At 40.5% G+C, this 24,093-nt stretch overlaps 2 protein-coding genes across 2 annotated transcripts; both read left to right on the forward strand.

Annotated features, from left to right (window-relative positions):
* Positions 1–12,207: 12,207 nt before the first annotated feature.
* Positions 12,208–15,644, forward strand: sypl2b (synaptophysin-like 2b). The gene is made up of 6 exons (XM_004554251.6): positions 12,208–12,394; positions 12,539–12,616; positions 13,309–13,427; positions 13,531–13,726; positions 14,074–14,265; positions 14,380–15,644. Exons 1-6 carry the CDS (start codon positions 12,377–12,379, stop codon positions 14,485–14,487), a joined length of 711 nt encoding a protein of 236 aa, XP_004554308.1. The 5' UTR covers positions 12,208–12,376; the 3' UTR covers positions 14,488–15,644.
* A 573-nt stretch (positions 15,645–16,217) lies between these two features.
* atxn7l2b (ataxin 7-like 2b) lies at positions 16,218–22,508 on the forward strand. The gene is made up of 9 exons (XM_012919881.3): positions 16,218–16,349; positions 16,842–16,910; positions 18,124–18,436; positions 18,663–18,880; positions 19,081–19,163; positions 19,340–19,524; positions 19,936–20,104; positions 20,334–20,455; positions 21,401–22,508. The coding sequence occupies exons 1-9, from the start codon at positions 16,253–16,255 to the stop codon at positions 21,918–21,920; spliced, it is 1,776 nt and encodes a 591-aa protein (XP_012775335.2). The 5' UTR covers positions 16,218–16,252; the 3' UTR covers positions 21,921–22,508.
* The last annotated feature ends 1,585 nt before the right edge of the window (positions 22,509–24,093 follow it).

The raw sequence follows: 24,093 nt of genomic DNA on the forward strand, positions 1-24,093 counted from the left end.
TACTGTTCTTTTTAGCAGCATATTCTTATTTTGAAAATGCTTACAATTGATTATGTTTATTTAAGTGAGTGTAATACACAAATTCTACTAAATACAATTTTTATTTTAGGTTGTCAAAATCTCCTCACAATCTGTACTGCTGTTAGACCCTCTTGGAAATGAAGGTTGTTATGAAAGGAAAGTTATGCGTAACTGGAGGTATTCATCATTCATTAATTATCTGTTTTAGGTTGTTTGGTTTGTGGTTTTTTTTTTTTCTTTTTATTTAGAGCAAAATGCTGGCTACATTTTAAAAACTTGTTTTGTTTTTATTAGGAATTTTCTGAAGATGAAAGGAAAGGAAGAGTCCCGAGTGGATTGGAAAATGGAGACTCTGCCACACAACAAGCAGATGGACTCCAGCAGTTGTGGAGTTTTAGTGTTGAAGGTATTTAATAAGCAATTGTATTTAATGTATTTAACTAGAATTAAGTTAATCAATTGCAATTACTGTAACATATTACAGTTTGCCGAACACTACCTTCTGAGTGGAGACGTTACTGTCCACTCCAGAAGCCATTGGGCTGCACCGCACTGAAATTGCTTGCGAACTGCTAGAACATCAAAGTAAGTTGAGTCATGTGCTTTTGTATTGCAATAGCACTTTCAGTTTTGTTTAAAACTGTTAGGTTTAATGTCAGTGTGTTTCTAGGTAATGCTGATGACTACTGTGTGGTTTGTTCCATGCTGGAAGCCGATCCTGACTCCAGTATGATTGAAATGGTAAAACAAATAAACCACAAATGCAATATACAGTGGCTTGCAATAGTATTCGGCCCCCTTGAACTTTTCCACATTTTGTCACATTACAGCCACAAACACAAATCAATTTTAATTGGAATTCCACGTGAAAGACCAATACAAAGTGGTGCACACGTGAGAAGTGGAACAACAATCATACATGATTCCAAACAATTTTTACAAATGAATAACTGAAAAGTGGGGTGTGCGTAATTATTCAGCCCCCTGAGTCAATACTTTGTAGAACCACCTTTATCTGCAATTACAGCTGCCAGTCTTTTAGGGTCTGACTCTACCAGCTACAGACTGGTAGAGACATTGGTCTTTCACGTGGAATTCCAATAAAATTGATTCATGTTTGTGAATGCAATCTGACAAAATGTGGAAAAGTTCACGGGGGCCGAATACTTTTGCAAGCCACTGTAGTAATTATTTTCTCATCAAATTCATAATGTTGGTTAACACACTTACACCCCCCCCCCCCCTTCTCCCTCTTCAGGTGCAGTGCGAGTTTTGTTCCAGATGGGCACATTTTGGATGTGCTCAATATGAGAGCAGCCTGGTCAAGTACCTGTGCGACAAATGTGCATAATTTGTACACTGTTTCTTTTTCAGTTCTTTCTCCCTGTGTTCTGTTGGATCTATAAATGTCAAATATATGTATCTGTAAATATATTCAGTAAATATATACTGTAACTATAATGGAGTGAGTTCATTGTCAAAGTTTATATAGTCAGGTGTTCCAATCACTTCAGTGGTGACAGCTGTATAACTTAAGCACCTTGGCATGCAGACTGCTTCTACAAACAAGTGCCAAACCATGCTACTGTTGTTATTATAAAGTAGAAGCATAATTCTGACAGGAAGAATTACGTGCCAAAACATGCTACTGTTGTTATTATAAAGTAGAAGCATAATTCTGACAGGAAGAATTACGTGCCAAAACATGCTACCGTTGTTATTATAAAGTAGAAGCATAATTCTGACAGGAAGAATTACGTGCCAAAACATGCTACCGTTGTTATTATAAAGTAGAAGCATAATTCTGACAGGAAGAATTACGTGCCAAAACATGCTACCGTTGTTATTATAAAGTAGAAGCATAATTCTGACAGGAAGAATTACGTGCCAAAACATGCTACCTTTGTTATTATAAAGTAGAAGCATAATTCTGACAGGAAGAATTACGTGCCAAAACATGCTACCGTTGTTATTATAAAGTAGAAGCATAATTCTGACAGGAAGAATTACGTGCCAAAACATGCTACCTTTGTTATTATAAACTAGAAGCATAATTCTGACAGGAAGAATTGCGTGCCAAAACATGCTACCTTTGTTATTATAAACTAGAAGCATAATTCTGACGGGAAGAATTGCGTGCCAAAACATGCTACCTTTGTTATTATAAAGTAGAAGCATAATTCTGACAGGAAGAATTGCGTGCCAAAACATGCTACTGTGGTTATTATAAACTAGAAGCATAATTCTGACTGGAAGAATTGCGTGCCAAAACATGCTACCTTTGTTATTATAAAGTAGAAGCATAATTCTGACAGGAAGAATTGCGTGCCAAAACATGCTACTGTGGTTATTATAAACTAGAAGCATAATTCTGACTGGAAGAATTGCGTGCCAAAACATGCTACCTTTGTTATTATAAAGTAGAAGCATAATTCTGACGGGAAGAATTGCGTGCCAAAACATGCTACCGTTGTTATTATAAAGTAGAAGCATACTCTGACTGGAAGAATTACGTGCCAAAACATGCTACTGTGGTTATTATAAACTAGAAGCATAATTCTGACGGGAAGAATTACGTGCCAAAACATGCTACCTTTGTTATTATCAGTGTTGGTCAAGTTACTTGAAAAAAGTAATCAGTAACTAATTACTGATTACTCCCCCCAAAAAGTAATCCCGTTACTTTACTGATTACTTATTTTCAAAAGTAATTAATTACTTAGTTACTTAGTTACTTTTTAAAAACACGATTTACAACCTGAAGAGGTGATAAAGTGATAGATCTTTCAGCCCAATTCTACTTTTTCTACATAATCCATCATACAAAATGTAATCAAATGGAAAAGTCTCTTTTTTTAACTTGTTTTATCAGTTTTAATCTTTTAACTTTATGCATCAAGCAAAACATTTAATTATATGCACCATTCTCTGACTTGAATAAATTAGTTTAACATTTAAACCTATTTTCTGCACATTCCAGCACATAAAATAAAATATTTTTTGTGTTTTCACTCACTCTTTCAAACAGATGCAAGTAAAACACAGCAGAAAATAAATAAAGTCAAAGACTCAGCGGTCCTTTTGCTCTATTTTCACCTGTAAAGCAGGAGCAGGGTAGGCGGAGGGTTACCCTGGTGTAGGTGTGCTGCGGTCAGTTGAAGAATCCGCGCGAGTGTCTCTGTGAGTTTCCCATCACGTCGTAGCTACTCGGTGCTTGCTCGGAAGTTTAGGGGTTTTTTTCGCTGTAAAAAGAAGTTTTCTTCCCACGCACGATGGACGCTAATGTTTTTGTCACTTTTTATGGAATCAAACTCAAAGTAAGGTCAGTACTTCCACGCTTTAAACGCTGCACGCTCATACTCTCTCCCGCACTCGATATATTATCCATTGTTGATCTGCACACAGCTGCTGTCACCAACGTCGCACTTGCTTACGTCACTGTCATGAGACATTCTCGCAAAAAAAATCACGGTTTTAGTAACGCAGTAATGCAGCGTTCCTACGGGAAAGTAACGGTAATCTAATTACCGATTTTGCAATAGTAATCCCTTACTTTACTCGTTACTTGAAAAAAGTAATCAGATTACAGTAACGCGTTACAAGTAACGCGTTACTGCCCATCTCTGGTTATTATAAAGTAGAAGCATACTCTGACAGGAAGAATTACGTGCCAAAACATGCTACCTTTGTTATTATAAACTAGAAGCATAATTCTGACAGGAAGAATTACGTGCCAAAACATGCTACCTTTGTTAATAAGAGCAAGAAGCATAATTCTGACTGGAAGAATTACGTGCCAAAACATGCTACTGTGGTTATTATAAACTAGAAGCATAATTCTGACGGGAAGAATTGCGTGCCAAAACATGCTACCTTTGTTATTATAAAGTAGAAGCATACTCTGACAGGAAGAATTGCGTGCCAAAACATGCTACCTTTGTGAATGTGACCTACAAGCACACTTTAATGGGTAAAAAGAAGTGTCAAACCGAACTGGCTTTATGAATATCAGCTACAAACATACTCTGATGGGCAAAGTTAAGTGGCAAACCGTCATACCTACTTAAATTTGTGCTGGAATTATTGTTTGGCAGCAGAAATATGCATAAATTACATACAGTAGGACATTTTGCCAAAGTAGGGCAGTTTGTCATATGGCAGCGTAAAATTATCCTACTGGTAGGACGTTTTGCCAAAGTAGGATGGTTTGTCAGAACACCGGCGTGCTACCGCCAATTATCCACAGTAACTCCTCACCAACATGATACACTGTGACAAACATAGGAATTGTGTCTGCAGGTCGTAATGCTCTATGCAGAGTGACGCTGCGATTGGCTGGTCTTTAACTGTGGCCCACCTATCAGGCCTTGCAATTGGTTCAATTGTGAAAAGGCAGTGCCAAAAGAATGGAATGGAGTGGAGGAATGGTCTGGCATTTATACACGAGCCACATTTAACCATACATTTATTTACTCTACACCAGGGATGTCATGCTCATTTTCAAGTGGGCCAGACCAGTGAAATTGCTCTTTCTGTCTGTGTAAAGAAGCTTAACCATTTCCTCAGTTATCTTTACATACAATCATACAGTATGATACAATTTTCTTTAAATGAATCAAAGTCGTTTTTTTGTATGGCCTGGCACCCTCTCAAAGTACATTTAGCAATTCTGTTTCAATTCTGACTCATTTAGAATTCATTAGACTTGTGCATGTGATGCATAATAATCCCATGACTACTGGTCATGTGTTCAAAATAACTTAAAATAACCCTTAACCCAAATTCAAAACAATCCTTAGCTGTGTCTGGATATGCAAAACCCCAACCCAATACCTGTGATCACATTTGAACTCTGGGTTTTAGTTTTTTCAGCAAATCTGTTGTGAAGGAGTAAAATAATATCTTGTCATATAAATGAAGGTGGGTAGACTAGATCAGAAGTCATGCTACTTGAGTGTTGTGGCTCAAGCCAGTCCAGCAACTCTGCCAGCAGCAAAAACATTGACATAGCATGGCAGCCCAAAATAAAAAACCTGTTGAACAAGTTTCAGTGGCATAAAACTCCCTGAAAACTTGAGTTTGAATCTAGAATTTAGCTATTCCCAAATGTTTCTTGGGTCATCAAGGATACCCCATTAGTTTTGTTTATTGAAAGTATGTTTCTTTATTCAGATACATTCAGGAAACCCGACAATCACAACTGTGAAGCAGGATTCCTTCACAAAGAGGACTTACAATGGACCTGAACTCCCTCCCACTGCATAGTCAGCTAATAAAAGGTAGGGAACAAAGGCAGTTTTATTCATTCGAGATGTGACTTGCAAAAACGAGACCAGAGCTTTTCTAAAAGAACCAGAATCTTCCAGTCCTGCTGTACAGTGTGCTGAGGAAAATTAGTCATATTAATAGATGGCACAGTGTACCTTAATTTGCCTGAGCACCCAGCCCATAAACAGGCGTTGCCATTCACTGAGACTGTGGGAAAGGAGAGCCTCTGTGTAAATAAGTTTGACCCACATTGACGAGAGTCATGTTAATCACATGACATGAGTTTAATAATGCTCATTTAACATCTGCAGAAATCTCAATATCTATCAATCACTCTTACTGTGCAGTCACTTAACATTTAGCTGTTTGCTATGATATCAGGCATCGTTAAAAAAAATCCTCCTCACCTTGTACTGTCATTAAAACAAATTAAATTGTTTAGTGGAGCCTATCAGCCATAATTAGTGCCTGAACAATTGTTTGAAAGAAAAGTTCCACTTTTAAGAAGCTCTGACATATAAGCATGAAAAAGCATAAAATACCACACCCAGATTAATTTTGGCTCTGCAATTCATTAATATATAAAAGAAGGTAGGATCTAATAGGGGATCACACCTGATCCCCATGCATGCCTATTTACAGTGCTTGATACAATGTTTAGACCAGGTCACGGCTCACGGGCCACATCCAATTATATCTGGCCTGCGAGATAATTTCATATGTAAGTTATTTGGTATGTGGGAGCTGAATCTTTTGCCCTGCTGACAATCCATGCACACAGGGGTGGAACTTCATTTTGAAAGGTTTCAGTAGTAGTAAATGCATAAAAATAAGGCTTTTATGAAAACACTGAATAAAAATTGCTTCCTTGAAAAAAAGCCAAAATTTACAGTTCACTATTAAATATTACATCAAATAAACTATATACAAAGTGTCTTTAAAAAGCAGAGATGCAGAAATGTCTGCATGTAGCATATGTATTGTCATGGTCCGCGGCCCGGTGTCTGAGGAGCTGATGGGATGCCCACGCCCACGGGTGTGGCTGTCGACTCTACACCTGCATCCCATTCCAGGCGATCATCAGGTGGACTATTTAACCCCGCTCAGCCAGCTGCTCCACGCCAGTCTGTTAGTCACCTTTCAGCGGTAACTTGGCCCCCAGGTGAAGGTGGTTGTGAAATTCTGAACAACGCTAATCCTTTCATTGTGTGCTCAGGTAACCGTTCGGCATGTTTTGAGCCTCCTCCTGTCTGTCCTCCTGCCCGCCTGGAGTTCGGATCACCACCGGTCATCATCTCCTCTGTTTCCCTGCAGCTCTCCTGCGGACCCTCACCCCTCCCTCCGGTTCCCACGGCCCAGCCCTGATCGTGAGATTAATAACTCTACCCCGCGTATGCTGTTATTCCCCCGCTCCCCAGTAACTCTCTTCCTCTTTCTGTTGCAGCCTCCCACGGTCCTGATTACGGCGTTCCCGAGTTGCTTATCTCCCGGTCCCTTTGTTTCCCATTTACTCGGCGTGTTTTCCTTTGACCCTTTCGGGACACCCGTAATTAGAAATAAAGTTTATTTTGCGTGCACCTTGGCGTATTGTCTCTGCTTCTGGGTCCAGCTTGTGTGCTGAACTACGGCTCTTGACATGTATGGTTTATCCACAGCTGCCCTAAATTACCAGTTGGTAATAACCTTCTTGAATCGCTACCTTATTGTGGTGGACAGGTTTGTGTGTCCCAGGAGCTATGTTGTTGGGGGGGTGCCCCCTGGTAGGGTCTCCCATGGCAAATTGGTCCTGGGTGAGAAACCAGACAAAGAGCCATTCAAAAACCCTTATGAGTAGAAGATCAAGAGAACAGTTCACTGTGCCTTTGGTTTGGGGAACAAGTTGGTGGACTCTGTCATCTTACTGGCAGACTTCAATGTTCATGTGGGCAACGACAGTTTGACCTGGAGGGGTGTGATTGGGAGGAACGGCCCGCCAGATCTGAACCAGATGAGTGTTCCATTACTGGACTTGTGTGCAAACCACAGTTTATCAATAGCGAACACCACGTTTGAACATAAATGTGGTGAGGCGTGGCCCGTGGTGCCATGCGGACACACCTGCGCGGCATCTGCAGATCACGCAGATGCTGTTAAAACACGGGGACTTTGTTTTTTGCCCTTCTCCCCCGTCCCTCTTCTCAGCAGTTTCTCTTTCCCTCTTTCTTTCTCCCCTTCTTTCCCCCAGTCAAGTCTGTCCCGTATTCAGCAAGTGAAAATAAAATAAACAATAAAAGGTGAATCAAATGGACCATTATGGCAAGGCTGGGATGGTCAATTTGGTAAAGTAAATCCGTTGGGCATCTTTCTTTGCCTTTAGACAATAATTCTGATGGCAAAAGAGCCAAATGAGACAGGCAAAAAAAACCAACAAAAAACAAACAAACACGGGGACTCAGGGGTTGGTGTTGTTGTGGTGTGACGCATGTCAATAAAGATGGCTCAAAACTATGATCCTTGGACCCGTCGTGTCTCATTCACACCACAATAAGTTTTTCCATAAGTGCACGTAACACCAGGACACCCTAGGTTGCAGGTCGATGATTTATTTTGTATTCATATCATCAGATCTGTGTCTGTATGTTCTGGAAACTCAAGTGAAGAGAGCAAGTAGTTGCTGAAGCAAATACTATGGGAGTGTGGGAGTTCAGAGAGGCCTTGGAAAAAGACTTTTGGACTGCCTCACAGACATTCTGGCAAACCGTCAGGCCGTTCAGGAGGGCAAAGGGGTGCTGTACCTGCACTGTGTAAAGTACTGGTGGAGCACTGCTGACTTCAACTGAGGATATTGCACTGATAGGTCTTCCATAGATGAAGCAGAGTCTGGACACAAGGGGAACAACTCGTCCATTACCAGGGGTGAGGTCACCGAGGCAATTAAACAACTCCTTGGTGACAGAGCTCCTGGGATGGATGAGGTCCGCCCTGAGTTCCTGAAGGCTCTGGATCTTGTAGGGCTGTCTTCGGACACACCTCTACACTGTTGCATGTAGATCAGGGGCAGTACCTCTGGATTGGCAGACGAGGGTGGCGGTTCACATCTTCAAGAAGGGGGGACTGGAGGGTCTGCTCCAACTACAGGGGGATCACACTGCTAAGCCTCCCCAGCAAAGTCTATCCCAGGGTGCTGGAAAAGAGAGTCCATCTGTTAGTCGAACCTTGGATACAGGAGGAACAAGGAGTGTTCTAGGTCACGGGACACTGGACCAGCTCTTTACCCTATCAAGGATATTTGAGGGTGGATGGGAGTTTGCCAGTCTACATGTGTTCTGTGGGTTTGGAGAAGGCATTTGGGAATACTGGGAGTCTGGCCCATTGCTATGAGCCATTTGATCCTTATACACTCTGCCAGGGTACCTGAGATACCCTGAGTGTATGTCCACATCCCACCTATGGTCACAAGCTTTGGGTAATTACTGAAAGAACAAGATCGTGGATACAAGAGTCAAAAGTGAGCTTTCTCCAAATTATGGCTATCCTTAGGCTAGTGTTCTGGGCATGTTCCCCTATTTCGAGGCCCCAGGGCAGACCCAGGACATGCTGGAGAGATTATATTTCTCAGCTGGACTGGGAATGCCTTACTGTTTCCCTGACCCCCGGACAAGCAAAAGGAGGTGGCCAGGGAGAGGGAGGTCTGGGCTTCTCTGCTTAGGCTGCTGCCACCATGACCCCTGGTTAAGCAGAAGAAGATGGATGAATGGTAATAACCCAAATCATTTGTTATGTTTCATGGCTAATGGCCAGTCAGCCAATATGCATAAGCTCTTGAAATGTTGGTTTTAATGTTAAAATATAGTTATTGTCAATATCCACAAGTTTTACAAACAAAGATGGAAAAATTGGACAGCACATTGTTATCTTTTGATTAAGATGCCAGATTGCATTTGCTTACTTTCACCTGTAAAGACAGAAATAAAATCTGTTTTTTAGTGTTTGAATGTTCTCTTGATTAATTTCTGTCCAGTGTGCCAGCTAAAATGGGTGTGTAAAAATATGAATTCAGTTTAGTGCATTCAGTCATTTTAAACATGTTTTTGACAGATTTCTAAAATATTTATATTTTCTTATTTTTGTGGTAGATGGTCTCACAAATTTGTTAAGCACTGGAGGCCTAACCTGCCACGAGATCAATTAACTAACAATATAATTGATAATATGCCAAGAAACACAAAGAAACAAAAAGCAGTTTGTTAAGTTTGTTAAGCGCTAGATTATTTGATTTTCGAATATGTCAAATTTTATTGTGGGATATGCACTTTATATCCACAATATGAAGTAAAATAAAACTGGTTCCCACTAAATAAAGAGAAGCATGATTAGGGCAGTAAGGAAGAATATTCAATTATACCTAACCCCTAGTCACATTCTGTATCTTGATGTCACAAATTCCTTAAAAAAAACAATCAAATTACTCATCTATATGTGAATCTTTGGTTTTGGAGCTGTTGAGAGTCACAGCTGTCTTTTTTAATCCAGTTGGTAATTCATTGTGATATAATACACATCAACATCCATCCATCCATCCAGATGCGCAGACCTCCCTCTCCCCAGCCATTTCCTCCAGCTTGTCGGGGGGAACACCAAGCCATTCCCAGGCCAGCCGAGAGATATAATCTCTCCACCATGTACTGGGTCTTCCCCTGGGGCCTCCTCCTGGTGGGGCATGCCCAGAACACCTCACCCAGGATGCACCCAGGAGACATCCTTATCAGATGGTAAATGTATTTGTACCTGTCTTTGTATAGCGCTTTACTTGGTCCCTAAGGATCCCAAAGTGCTTTACACATTCAGTCATCCACCCATTCACACACTGGCGATGGCAAGCTACATTGTAGCCACAGCCACCCTGGGGAGCACTGACAGAGGCGGGCCCTCTGACCACCACCAGCAGGCAACGGGTGAAGTGTCTTGCCCAAGGACACAACGACCGAGACTGTCCGAGCCTGGGCTCGAACTGGCAACCTTCCGATTACAAGACAAACTGCCAACTCTTGAGCCACCCAAATGCAAGTGTTGGTAGCCGGGGATTGGTCCGCAAGGGCCTCCGCTCCTGGCCACTGCACGGCACACATTGACCTGACCCCCACTGTGCCTCCAGCTGGTCGCCTGCAGGAGGATGGGCCCATGTCCCCTTTTCAGGCTGTGCCCGGCCACCAGATGCTCACCCTTGGGCACCCTTCCCGGGCCTGGGGTGGGGGGCGCCCCAGTAACCCTATCCCGGACAGGGTGAACTGTTCCCTTGATCTTGCACACATCAAAATCTTGGATTTTATTGACTTTTCTTCCATGGGCAAACAAACAAATACAGGCTCAATACTGACTCTGAGTCACAGCAGTGTCAATGCTGAAGGAAACTGTTTCCAGGGCCTACTCCGTGGATCGGCTTCCTCCGAGGCGTGGACGTCTATCAGCAGAGAATGTACCTTCACCTATCAGCAGAGAATGTCCCTTAGTCTGTAACACAGTCAAATATATTCTCAAGTAATATTCAAGCATGCCATTCAGCGTGTTAGTACGAGCAGCTCGGGAGCAGCTTGGGAGAACAAGAAAACAGAGACTGCTTTAGATTGTCTTCCCAAAGTGACTCAACTTTATTCACAAGTACAACAGTTTATATAGAGGGTAAAATTCATGAGACAGCAGATTTATCAGTTTAAACCAGTACAGACCAAGATAAGGGAGCGTCTTCCTGCCCTTGGGTGAAGAAGCATCCTTTGTGTAGTTTATTAGTTCAGCTACAATTGTGATTATTTCAGCGACATATTTTCAAGGCACAAAACGAAGAGTTCTTTCATTAGTGAAATCTGAAACAAACCATTTGGCCTTCAACAGGCGTCTAAAATATTAAGAAACTAATGTAGCTGAGGGAGTGATCTCTGTGGTATTTCAACCTTGTACCAGCCTGTGATTCTCACACATCAATTCTTGGGTCAAAGAGAAAAATAACTAAAACAAAAGGGCCTTATTGAATGACAGAGTTTTCCTGCATAATGTCACTATAAAACAATATCCAGTAAATGCTACCATGGTACTAAAATACCTAACAAATGCCATCACTAATGCACCAGTTTAACCAATAAGATTTTGTAGCAAAATAGTTAAATTTAAAGAATTATTTGAAAATGTGACAAGTAGATTATAGACACCGAAATAAATAAATCGCTACTTTTTCAAAAGGTCAAATGGTCATCACTTTGGTAAGCGAAGCAAGAGTTTCTCAACAGGCTTAATAAAAAAAAAAAAGCCAAATTTACTTAAGTGTTAAAAGGCTCCTCCTTAAGTCAACACATCCTGGTTGGGTTTTTTTTTTTTTTCATTATATGCAATAAACTCTGCACAGCACCATCAGATGATTCACAGGAATCATAGTAGGAATCGAATTTGCTTCCACAGCATGTCAACAAATTTAACAGAACCTGACTGCAATTTTCAGAAACATTAAATACACTTGGACACAGTGCAGCTGTGGACACATATACAGGCCTACAGCTCATACTATATACACACTAAAGACATCTATGCATGAGGGATGTGAAGCAAACGTGAGCAAACTTTAAGACATATACGGGCAAGTCTTAGACAAGAAACACTATCAGGACGATTAAATTAATGGTACATCTCACTTAAAGCTCATGTAAGTCCACATGAAAACTATAAAGAATAACTTGTGTGATCTCAAATGTTCTGCAAATACCACGTTTACTTCTGGCACTTACACTTCTGTGTCTTTAGGGCAACTAGTAAAATTTAATTTCACATGTTTTTTGCATTTGTAAGCTCTGAAAAACTCTTTCTTGTGTAGTGTAACCTACAAAGATGAACGCCTAGTGGCGAAAAACAAACAGGAGCTACCGGATGGCATTTCCTCCACTTTGAACCCTGCTGTTAAGCAGCGCCCCCCTTCGTCGGTGATCACGTGTTGTCAGCTCCAAGTCAGCAAAGTTGTTGGAAAAGTTTTGACAAGACCAAGGATCTTCGACGCAGCTGCAAAGAGACCAGGATCGGCGATTCATAACCGCTCCTAAACTCTGATTTTGAGTCTGGGGAAACAATGGAATCCGTTGCGCAGGTAAACGCGCTACAGGAAGAGTTTAGCAGTTAATGACGTATATCTGATGAATGGACACTTTTGAGCAAACACTCCTATTTACGCCCGACCCTCCTCGGCAGTGCAACTCCGTCTTTCTCACGCTGTGTCTTTATTTTCGATTAGAAAGTGATGACTTCGGGATTCAGTCTTGACTTTGGACCTCTTAAAGAGCCTTTGGCATTCATCCGTTTGCTAGAATGGGTAAGTTTTTTCTTCACTTTTCTTTTTTTTTGCTTTCTTTCCTTTTACTTTTTACCATATGGCCTGTATGGCGGGGTGTGCTTTGCGTAGGAAGCCTCCTTGGCTGCAAAACTACTTCATAACTTGATTGTGTTATTTGTCTTGTGACCCACTGCTACGCCCAGATAAGCCATCCAATTCATCATTTGAGCTGTAGCACTGTTATAAATACGGCATGCAGTTGCACTCGAGTCAAGATGCCTTCCTATAATAGGCCTTTATGCGGCTCAAACCAAAAACCAACGTGTAGCAGGCAGGATGTTCAGTGTTCTGCACGCCAGAGGGTTTACAGTATAGGGTCCGATTAACATGCGTAGCCGCATAAAACCAAATTTTATTTCATATGTGCAGGTTGATATTCATTTCTGCGCTTCCAGCTACTGGATAAAGCATTCTGGCAGCATTGCATGACTTTAAGACCGGATTTTGCTACTCTGTACAGCTGTCACCCTGATAGTTTTGTGTAAGACAGGAAGTCTTACACAAAACCAAACCAAAAAAAAGTTAATTGCATAAAACCTGGAAGGAAGTGTGGGTACATTTGTGTGACAGTTATGTTCAGCACTCTATCCTGAGCACCTAATTTGTATCCCTTTATCTTATATATTCGTGTGTGTGTGTGTGTGTGTGTGTGTGTGTGTGTGTGTGTGCAGGTCTTCTCCATATTTGCCTTTGCTACAACCGGAGGTTACAGTGGCTCATCCAGCATCAATGTCAAATGCAACGGAACAGAAAATAAAGAAATAACAGCAAACTTTAACTACCCATTCAGGTGCCAAAACAAACAGTGCCACACCTCAGATTCCAGTTTACCGGAAAGTGTGTTTTCTTTAACGATTGTCATAATTTCTAATGCGTTCTTTGTGTGTACACAGGTTGATGGATCATCCCTACGCTGTCCCTAACTGTAATGGAACATCCACTAATTACTTTCTGACTGGAGACCACTCATCCTCTGCGCAGTTTTATGTCTGTATTGGTGTGTTTGCGTTCCTCTACAGCACCGCCACGCTAATCATCTATTTGTGTTACAACCACTTGTACAGGGAACCTAGTCGGGGCCCAATCCTGGTAGGTTTGACTGGATTCACTCTATTTCTCTGTTGTTTTGGCTTAGCTAGGTCGTCCTCCAAACAGCTCACAGGTCAAGATGACATTACAGAACGACCAATTTAAAGCAAATTTGAAGTAAGGACATATTTTATGATTTGTAATTATTCACTTTAGTGATGCAGGAGAGCAGAGATAACGAGATGTCCACTCTCAAGTTTGAGGATTTAACAGAGATATGAAAATGAAAAACTGGGGAGGGCGTGGTTTCCAAGCAGCTGGACACTGCTCTGTTCTCTGCTGAAAACATTTCAGTTGGGTCTCCTTGTGGGTTTTGTAGTGACATGTATTTTTTGCTGCTCAATAAGGACCTGGGGTTGACTGCAGTGTTCGCCTTCCTGTGGTTGGTATCATCTTCTGCTTGGGGTAAAGGTTTGTCTGATGTCAAGAGGGCTACCGATCCTACATTCTTGCGGACTCTTATTGACGTTTGCAAAGGTGGCGTGCACACGTGCACAACGGTGGCTCTGCCTTCCATGGGTCGATTGAATGCCTCTGTGGTAAGCTTTATGCAATTTATTTTAAGTAATAAGCCTTAAATGGATAATTACCCTTGCTTTTTTTTTAAATTACCCATGTACAGTTTTGACTTCTTCTGTTTTATTTTTCGGCAGGTATTTGGTTTTCTTAACCTCATCTTGTGGGGAGGCAACTGCTGGTTTATTTACAAGGAAACGCCTTTCCACAAATCGGCCAACCCACCTGCAAATGTGGAGGGGTGACCGAAGCCATTCTAACTACACAGCCACGTCATTTTAAAATAGTCTAACATGTAGTGCTCCTACACAAATGCTTTTGGTTAGGACTGCAAAAGGAAAAATACTATTCTACGTATAACAAATGTATTTCAAACTGACTGCTCTTTTTTTTTTGCAGTATTAATTTCAGATCTGGATTTTCTCTCAAGCACATTTTACAAAGAACATTTTTATATCTATGCATCAAATATGAAGGGCCCCTTATTTCTAATGAGACTATGGATGTGCAGTATTTTGTAACCATACATTCTGCATTCAGAAATTTTTTTTAAAGGCTCAGGGCTGTTGAGTGTATGAAGTGCAAGAAACCTAACAAATAAAATATAGTTTAAGTGCATTGATTCTTAACACAACTGTAGACTGTGGATACGAATTTCAGCACAATCTTTATTATAAAGGCCTGAAAATATAGAGTTTCGAAAAATTCATTAAAAAAGTAGCCAGTGTGAGATTGTTTAAAGTGGGTCAGAGTCCCGTTTAATCTTTTTTGTTATTACGCCTCATCATCTCTTCACGTCAGGCTGATTTCACTTGTTTAGACTAACGGCTAAATATTTTGTTGTATGTGATGCCTCTGTTCATTAGGAACATGCCAACTCTTTAGGAATTTCACATTTCTCACGATTGCTTGGAATTATAAGATATTTATTGGGCGCTTCTCCCAATAGGACTTGCATTTTTCTGTTTCTAGACCTTTCTAAATCAAGGAGTGTGTTTAAATTGAGGAGTTTGTATTAAAATTACATTGTTCAATACACTATTTCAGTAATGTTGTCAACCCTCTTGTGTGAGCTTAGCTACTCATTGGTTCTTTTATTGTTTTGTTTTTTTCTTAAATGGTTGACTAATCTCTTGCCTGTTTTCAGTAATTGTATATTTCTTATCTCTCTTTTGCGAGGCTTCTACCTCCTCTTTGTTATAAGGGAATGCAAGCCATCTGCCTTAATTTCCACCACTCTTATGATTTCCTACTTTTTGTGAGCGGGCTTGATTCCCAGTTTCCAGCTTTATCAATCAAATTGTTGTTAAAATGCTACAGAAGAGAATGGAGTCTGTGGTCGAATACAGAAAGAAATTGTGTGGACATGAAATGTCTTGCTTGATTAAAAGAAAGAACCATATTTGTTGTCAGATCAGTTTTTTATGCCTGTTATTTCAGTGGCAGCACATATTGCATAACATGTTTGTAAGGCGGGTACACTGGAGTTCAGGTCTTACACACATTAAGGGTTACGTGTGTAATGGTTGTGCCCCACTTAAAAATTTTACAACCTGTGTAGACCTGATACCTGACCTTTGCTGAGCTTCATCACTGCATAAAGTGCAGAATATTTTTGAACTCAAAAACACAGCGTGTATATGTTTAATTTGTTTTACTGGAACATTTTTATGGTTTGCACAGTTGTTCAGACACAAAAAAAGCATATGACCAGCTTTGTGAAATTGCTGTGGAGCCATTTTTCGTCGAACTACAGCGCTGCAGAATAAGTTAAACTTTTACTACTAAACTAATATATATATATATATATATATATATATATATATATATATATATATATATATATATATATTTATATTTAAAATAGGTAATATAAAGCGATGCAAAATCTCAAATTTTGTACTTTTATAATAAAAACTCTGGCAATATATGAGTAAACATGGATCAGCACGGTCACGAGCTTCGTGAACTGCGCGTGAACTGGCGAATCGTGAGCGCGCAAGAGCTGCAATGGCCGCTTTGGATCGGCGAAATCCTAATCTCGACGACTTTGTCGGATTAAACTGGAGCTGTTGGGTAGACAGAGTGAATGTTTTATCATCTGACGGTGAGTCGTGCACCCCAGCTCCAGACCTGATTCCCAGCACGTCATAACGTCAGCATCCGACGATTTGTTTCGTTTTTTGGTACTTAAACACACACAGCGACACAAGGCACGACCCAAACAAAAGACGCGCTGGGTCCTAGTGCAGCGATCTTTCGTCGTTTGTTGACAACCTATGAGCACAAATGGAAAGAATTTCCTCCTTATTCTGTTATGTGGTGAAAACAGAATGTTAAAGTCTTACTGAAAGACGCGGTTTGTTTTGGATCAGAGACAAGAGCATTAATTTAGTTGAAAATTTGCTCAACTTAAAGCTTTTACAGCAAAAGTGACTGTAATCAGTTGGCAATAGCTGTGAATGAATAATTCAAACTGACGCGTGAAACCCTCTCATGTGTGATATGCATCTGTTACTGTATAACCAAATAAACCCGTTTGTGGCAAGAAGATACTAGAATTTAGTATTTCATGCTCACGGGTTTGCTTTGCCTGCAGCTGGGTCTAAGGTTGAAGATGACGAGTATGGGATGAACTGCTCAGAGACCATGACGCTCGGAAAAGAAGGTGAGGACTGTGACTGGGCGCATTCAGTTAGAAATTTGCTTACAATCGTCACGGACATGAACGTCGTGGTTATTTGTGGATTTTAATAATTTCTTTGAACTTTTGCTTTTCCGGGGTGTAATGATTGTACAGCATACATCTTAAATGACTTTAAAAAAAACAAGAATTGGATGTACATGTTTGAATTTATTTTGGATTTTTTTTCTCATCCACACAGGGTTGAAATAATAGGCTCAAATGTAGACATACAGTAACTTACATTTTTAATAAGTGTTGCTGAAGTTTTTACGGTATCTTTTAACTTGACAAGGCCAAGGCTTATTAACTTCTTGTTAGTGATCATGATTAATTACAACTGGTAGATTTGCTTGACATCACTCATTGGCTTAAGCGATACTGACTGCAATAGGAGTGTTTAAAGAACTCAGTGAAGATCTAAGAAGGAGAAACCACCAAGGCTCAAGCTTGTCATGCATTGGAAACTCCTGGAGCACCAATGTCACTATGTTTACATTGCATTGGTACGAGAAGGTGCCTGTTCCAAAGCTGACGGCTTCAAACTCGACTGAAATTTGCAGCCGCCTGCATGGACAACCCATATGCCTTCTGCACAAAGGTTTCATGGTCACGTGAGACAAAGATTGAGTTATTTGGCCACAATGAAAATTGGTATGTTTGGAGAAGTAAAGGTAAGACTTTAAAACATAAGAACATTGTACCTATTGTTAAGCATGGTGGTGGTAGCATCATGTGGCACTGGTACAATTCACAGAAAGAGGACTAGCTTCAAATTCTTCAACTCCACATCAATTCAGCAGCTAGCTGGTTGAAACTTGGATGGGTGTTCCAGCAGGAAAATGATCCCAGGTGCACATCAGAGCTGGTTTTAAAATGGATAAACCAAGTTCACTTTAAGCTTCTGGATTGGCCTTCCTGAAACTCAGACCATGGCTGTGTTGAGCCCGTATTTATACTTCTGACCCTGTGTGCTTTAGAACATTTCCAAAATAAATTCAAACTTGTGCACCTAATTCTTGTTTTTTAAAGCCAGTAAAGATGTTTGCTGTACAATCATCCACCCTGGAAAAAAGAACAGTTCAGAGAAATAATCGAAAGCCGCAAATGACATTCACATCATGTTGTCATGAGTGTATGTAAACATCTGACCATAAATGTACCTAATTTTGTCTCTCCTTCTTTTTCTTCTCTATAGATATGCACATATATGGCCACTGCCCAGCACACGATGATTTTTATTTGGTGGTGTGCAGCCAGTGTGGTCAGGTGGTGAAACCTCAAGCCTTTGAGAGGCACTGTGAAAGGTTGCATGGTTCTGTTACAAAGATATGTAACCCGCCATCCGCTGTGGCGCCTCAGCAGCTAAATTGCTCCAGCCTCGGTCTTTCTAATAATTCTTCCTCTATGGAAAGGAAGAAGGAAGGCAGATGTCAAAAGGGCGGCACCTCATCTGCAACCTCACCTGCCCAACAGCACAAGTCTACAAAGACCCACAAATATATAGTGAGGTACTGTTTACGAGTGCCCGTTCAAGAATTAGTAGTCAATGCTAAAATTAACAGATTAATTGTTATTGGAGAACTCTTCCCTGCTCTTCCTGGAGATGTAGGCAAAAACACATTTACATCTTCTAGTTTATATCTTGCATAAATATCAGTGTTGTCTCTCGTGTAAGTCTGAATATCATGAATCTAATAAGTTAATTCTAAGCTCATTTTAAACTTCTTTCTGTAGTTTATCTTCTGTGAAGTTCCCTGAGGAAAACCCTCACTCGTCCTCCATGCCTTGCCTTCCTCCATTCCATTCAGCACCCCTGCCCCCTGACGACTGTTCCACCTCCACTCTGTTAGAGAAATCCTCTGTGCAGAAGTTGACAGCTGGACAGTCCACTGAGTCTCACTGTCCTCAGCGGGGCATAAGAACCTACAGCCGGATTTACAAAAACATCCACAGTAAGTCAGCTTTTTCCCCCCAACTTTTGTCTATTACTTCCCCTGCTGCTTTCTAGGAAGTCTGCCCACTTAGTGTGTTAACTTGGGCTTAATGTGTTGTACATCAGTATTTGCATTTTTAAGTAACAGCCTGCATGGATCCTCCTGACAAGTCCTGCTGTTGCTGACTGACCTTTGTGTTTGTGCTTTTCTCCACATAGAAAAAGAATGTGATCTGAATAAACACGGCAGAGTTTTGGACCCCGAAAGGAAGACGCTGTGCAACAGGGAGCTAATGTGCAATGTAAACTCTCAGTACATTGTCATGGCACATTGCCCAGAGTTGTTATCATTTACTTATTGTAGTTAACTGTATAAAAGTTTGGAAATTGCATCTTTTATTATTTCATACAAAACCAAACTATGCCACTTTTTCCTTTTCTCTTTTGCACTGCTCTCTCACGGTTCTTTCTTTCATAGGCTGATTCAGTCAAGCATCAGCAGAAAGTGTTGGGAGAGACTAAGACCACTGATCAGAGAACTACCTCAGCTACAGATCAAGATATGGAGAAGCTTCGTGATGAATCAAAATACAAAAAGAAACATGTGGAAGCTGACGGGGAAAAAATAACAAATAAAGACAGCAACAACTGCCACATTCAAGGGTATGAGTCTTAGTGTATACCTTAGCAGATTATTGCAGTAAATTAAGTATTTCTTTCAGTTATATAAGAAAGCAACATACTACTGCATACTCAGCGTCGTACGGTGATGCAGGATAATTGCAAATTGTTGAGCTGCAGTTCTCCCATTGTAGTTCAGTCTGTGTTAGTCCACGCTATAATGAGCTTTCCTCCATTACGAGTAAAAAAAACCCCAAAAACACTTTGAATGGAAATCTTGAGGATTACCAGACAGATGTTACAGTCCTGATAAGTATGCATCGTCTTTTGCATATCTGCATATTTATTTTATCACATGAAACTGATGTAGGTTTTTTATTTTAATGTTTTTTTGTGGGCCATGCACTAGCTGTCACAACAGTCTCACGTTTGCATTACTTTGCCTTCACACAGGTCCAGGAATCCATCAGGAAGCTCTCCCGAGGAGGAGGGTAACGGCACTGTGGAAGCGGAAGTGCAACCTCCGTACCCGTTCACCTTGTCAAGTGACGACAGTGAAGAAGATGAGCAGGATGAAGCCACAGACCTACCTGCTACACCCTGGCACCCCAAACCTCTTGGGGTGAGGGCGAGATATACAAAATGCACAGCAGCTGGTTGATGGGAAGGTTGTTACGTTAAAAAAAATCTTTAATGACTGTCTTCAGAGGGGCTGTGTGATAATCTTTCTAATATAGCATAAAATCCATGTTATATTTCTCAAAACAAAAAAGGGTGGTGTGGATGTTTATGTACTTTCAATTCTTTTTAAAGATGTTAACGGTGGAAATTTACACATTGCTTTCATGCAGCTATGCACTTTTGGATGTCGCACGCTCGGTTGCAGCATCTTCACATTTGATCGGCGTTTGCACCACCTGCGCTTTGCACTCAGTGCCATGTTGGAGCGCCATGTCAGCACACACTTGTGGAAGTGAGTATTACTGTTTTTTAAATGGCACCCATTTGCCCAAAACAAGTTGAAGAAAAGACCTGCTGACTGAGCTTAAAAGACAACTATCCACAATATGCAAGAGCCTCCACTGAACTAGACACTGAAATCGCTACAGGGAGGAGGTCTACTGTGGATGGCCTCAGCTACTCCCTGGTAATTGTCTAAATAACAGAAACATCAGCTTTTTTTTTTCTTTTCTATTTCCTACCTTTGCTGACGGGTTGAAAAACATCTGTTTGCACTGCATGTCTTCACTTATATTACAAAGAAAAGCCTTAATGCCTGCCGTGAGGCTCATTTGCAGCTTCATAGCTTTGGATGCTTTAATGCTCAAAGAACACACTGTTTCAAATCCTTCATCTTGATGCAAACCCCCACCAACCGCATCCTCTGCTTTTTAACCACAACCATGTTGGTTACATTTATAAATAACACCCCTGACAAAACTCAGAAGACTGAAACACAAAACCATACCTGGAACAACAATGCCATGGTATCCGTCAGCATTACAATTTTGCCATTGGTCTGGCATAAGGGCATAAGCTAACACCAATGTTTGCCACAATATAAAGAAACATCTCTTTTTGTGTGTGATGTGATTTTGCCCGATTGTGCCATATTTACAGTACAAAATTTTAATTTTAGCATTGCAGCGCAGTGAGGTGAAAATAACTCGTGACAGCTGGTTTCCATGAGTATTATTGGACTGTGTTTCTTTTTGAAGTCTAGTACTAGAAACAGTTCAGACCTTAAGCCTGCAGATGTCAAAGCAATCACAGCTAACATCTTGAGGCCGCTGTTTAATTTATCTAATAACAAAATGAGGCTTCAGCTAATAGTGCAGAAAACTCATGGTAAGTGAATCTGCCTTTGAGTTTTATTTTATTGGAATTACCTTCACTTTTTTTTTTCTTTTACTTGCAGGAAAATGCCTAAAGTATCATCAGGTCTCAGGTCACACTCCCACAGCCTTGAGTCTACCTCACTGGTACAGTTTGAAAACAATCCTTGTCAGCCAAACTCTTACAGTATTAAACCGCCTTATCCTACCACGTCTGCAAGTGTCGGGTCAGGGAGAGTGTGTAGTCCCAGCAAAGCTCAGCTTATAGAGGTGGAACTTATGCAAGATGCAAGCGCAGCACAGAAAGCTGTCAAGAAGTTACAAAGCAGTGAGATCAAAGCCTCCAGATACATCAGGGATCCCTTATTTCATCAGAAGGGCCAGCCTCAGCGACCAGACAGTGCTACCTTCTCAAATGGAAAAAAGCCACGAGAGTCTACGAAGAGACAGTCAGATGTGAAGAAGTGTCGCCCTTTGCCTGTACCAAATCACCGCTCTCCCCGCAGCAAAGGGAAGCTCCCAGGCGATCAGCAGAAAGTGGTGGCCTATGACCACATGAGTGTTGCTCAGAAACGCAAAAGCAGCAGCGAGTTACTAACCTGAACTTCTTCACTTTCAACGATCTCTAAGTTGAAATGTTTGTCCCATTCTTCCTGCTCCAGCTTTGCCTTCTGGAAGGGAGAAAATATCCAACATGTACTTACATAAAGGTTTGACAAAAAGCTCGACCCCTAAACACAGTATTGCTTTTATCTTATATTCTGAATCCATTCCTCTTTTTTTATTTTAAAGTCATGAATGGACAGTACGTCTTCTTCATTTTAATTTGAATGTGATGTAACAACAGTAAACGTGTTTGGTAAGTGACAGTTGCTGTTTACATCTCAGCTTTTCAGCCAAACAAGAGGCCAGTCTTAAAACGACCACTTGGAGATGAAGCGGTGCAGGACAGCTGGTACCAGCATAGTATGAGTGTGTGAATGTGTGTGTGGTTTTTGTCTTTTGTGTATATTTGTCTTCAGGTTTTTATGCAAAGATTTCAGGAACAAGTGTTTGTATTGACATATTTGTAATTGTTCTTGCTAAATTTATAAAAACTGTTTAAGAACATAAGTATACCTCAGTCTGTTCATAATGCTGCTAAAGTTACTAAGTTTTTTTGTTGCAGAACAATTAAAGTCTTGCATTACTCTTGCTCTCTGATTTTCATTATTTCACAGCGGTTCTGTACAGATGAGTCATTAAAGACTAATGACTAAAACTTATTTTGATAAATTGAAATCCACTCAATTCATAAAAGCGATTGCATCTACTCGTCCGATAATTTTTCATCTTTAAACACCAGATGGTGCTATATATGCATCTGGAAAATGCACTGCTTTTTCTCTAACGATATAAACGACATTGATCTCAAGCCACCTCTCATTTCTTTATATTTTGTTTCCAAGGAGCCAGACTCTTATAATTTGTTGTTCATCAGTGGTTCTCCAGGCTTTCTGAAGGTCTTTCAAAGAGGACTTTTTTGTTTGTGAAACCATTTAAAATATTCAAGTGTTAAAAGACAGCTAACTCAAGGGATAGAGCTGTGTTGAGTCTACATGTAATGGATAACTTGGCAAAGAACCAATTTTAGATTATATCTTTGGACACTTTGTTACTAGCAGACTGTTGCAAAAACACTTTCATTCCCATTTATCAGCTAGTAGCTGAAGACTTGGCACATCTCAGCAGGATGTGCAGTGTGTCCTTAAAAAAACTGAGTCTAGACAAGTGGAGGAAAAAAAGAAAATGTGCTGGGCCTAAAAACGATTTTCAACAAATGAACAGTACCTGAAAGTCATGTTTTCAAGAAAATGGAAAAAATAGGACTTGGGTGATGGCCCTTAAGTTGATCCTTCAACCAAGTTCCCGGAAGTCTCGTCAGATATGATCTCAGTGGAAAAGTGGCTGTCAAGCATCCATTCTTAAGGAAAACAAATGTGGAGAAAAGGCTGAGGTTGCCAAATTATACAAGAACTGGACTGAAAATCAGTTACAACAGGTGATGGAGAGAGAGTGGAGGCTGCATTTCAGCCGAGATCTTTGTCAAAATTGATAGAAAGTTGAACACAGAAAAGTACCATCATGTTTTGATTCACCATACAATATCATCTGGAAAGCCTCTGATTGGTAACGGCTTCATGTTCAGCAATGACAATGATCCCAAACAGACTGCTAGTGCAGTAAAAGAGAAAAACGCAATGAAACACTATCAGTCATTGATTGGCCTCCCGGAAGCCTGAACCTGAACATTATTGCAGCAGTGTGGGATGATCTAAAGACAGTCAACATCCAAAGAAGAGCTTTGAATGTCCTTGTAGAAGCCCAGGGAACTATTTCTGAAGACTAGTTAAAGAAATTAGAAAAAAGCTGCCCAAGAGAGTTCAGACTGTGTCGCATAATAAAGGTGGTCACAACACATATTGACTTTTAAGCTTTTAGAATTGTACAAACTCTGATTGTGACTTAAATACTGTATTTCCATGTATGTTTGCAGACCTCAATAGAATCGCTGCAGCTGAGAAAATGTGAAGAAATCATGGCTGACTCGAGATTTTTACACAGACCTGTAGATCTACTTATTTATATCAATAAATTAAATCCTGCTTCCTGTTTTAGAACATTGTGATTGTGGTGCACAGTCAAAGGTTTCTGAGAAAGTTTGCAATCATTTATGAATTCATTTGTAATACACAAGGGTGCCACTGATTAATTTTGGTGTTCTCTGCATAGATAA

This window comes from Maylandia zebra, linkage group LG20 (genome assembly GCF_041146795.1).
Source record: "Maylandia zebra isolate NMK-2024a linkage group LG20, Mzebra_GT3a, whole genome shotgun sequence".
Classification (NCBI taxonomy): domain Eukaryota; kingdom Metazoa; phylum Chordata; class Actinopteri; order Cichliformes; family Cichlidae; genus Maylandia; species Maylandia zebra.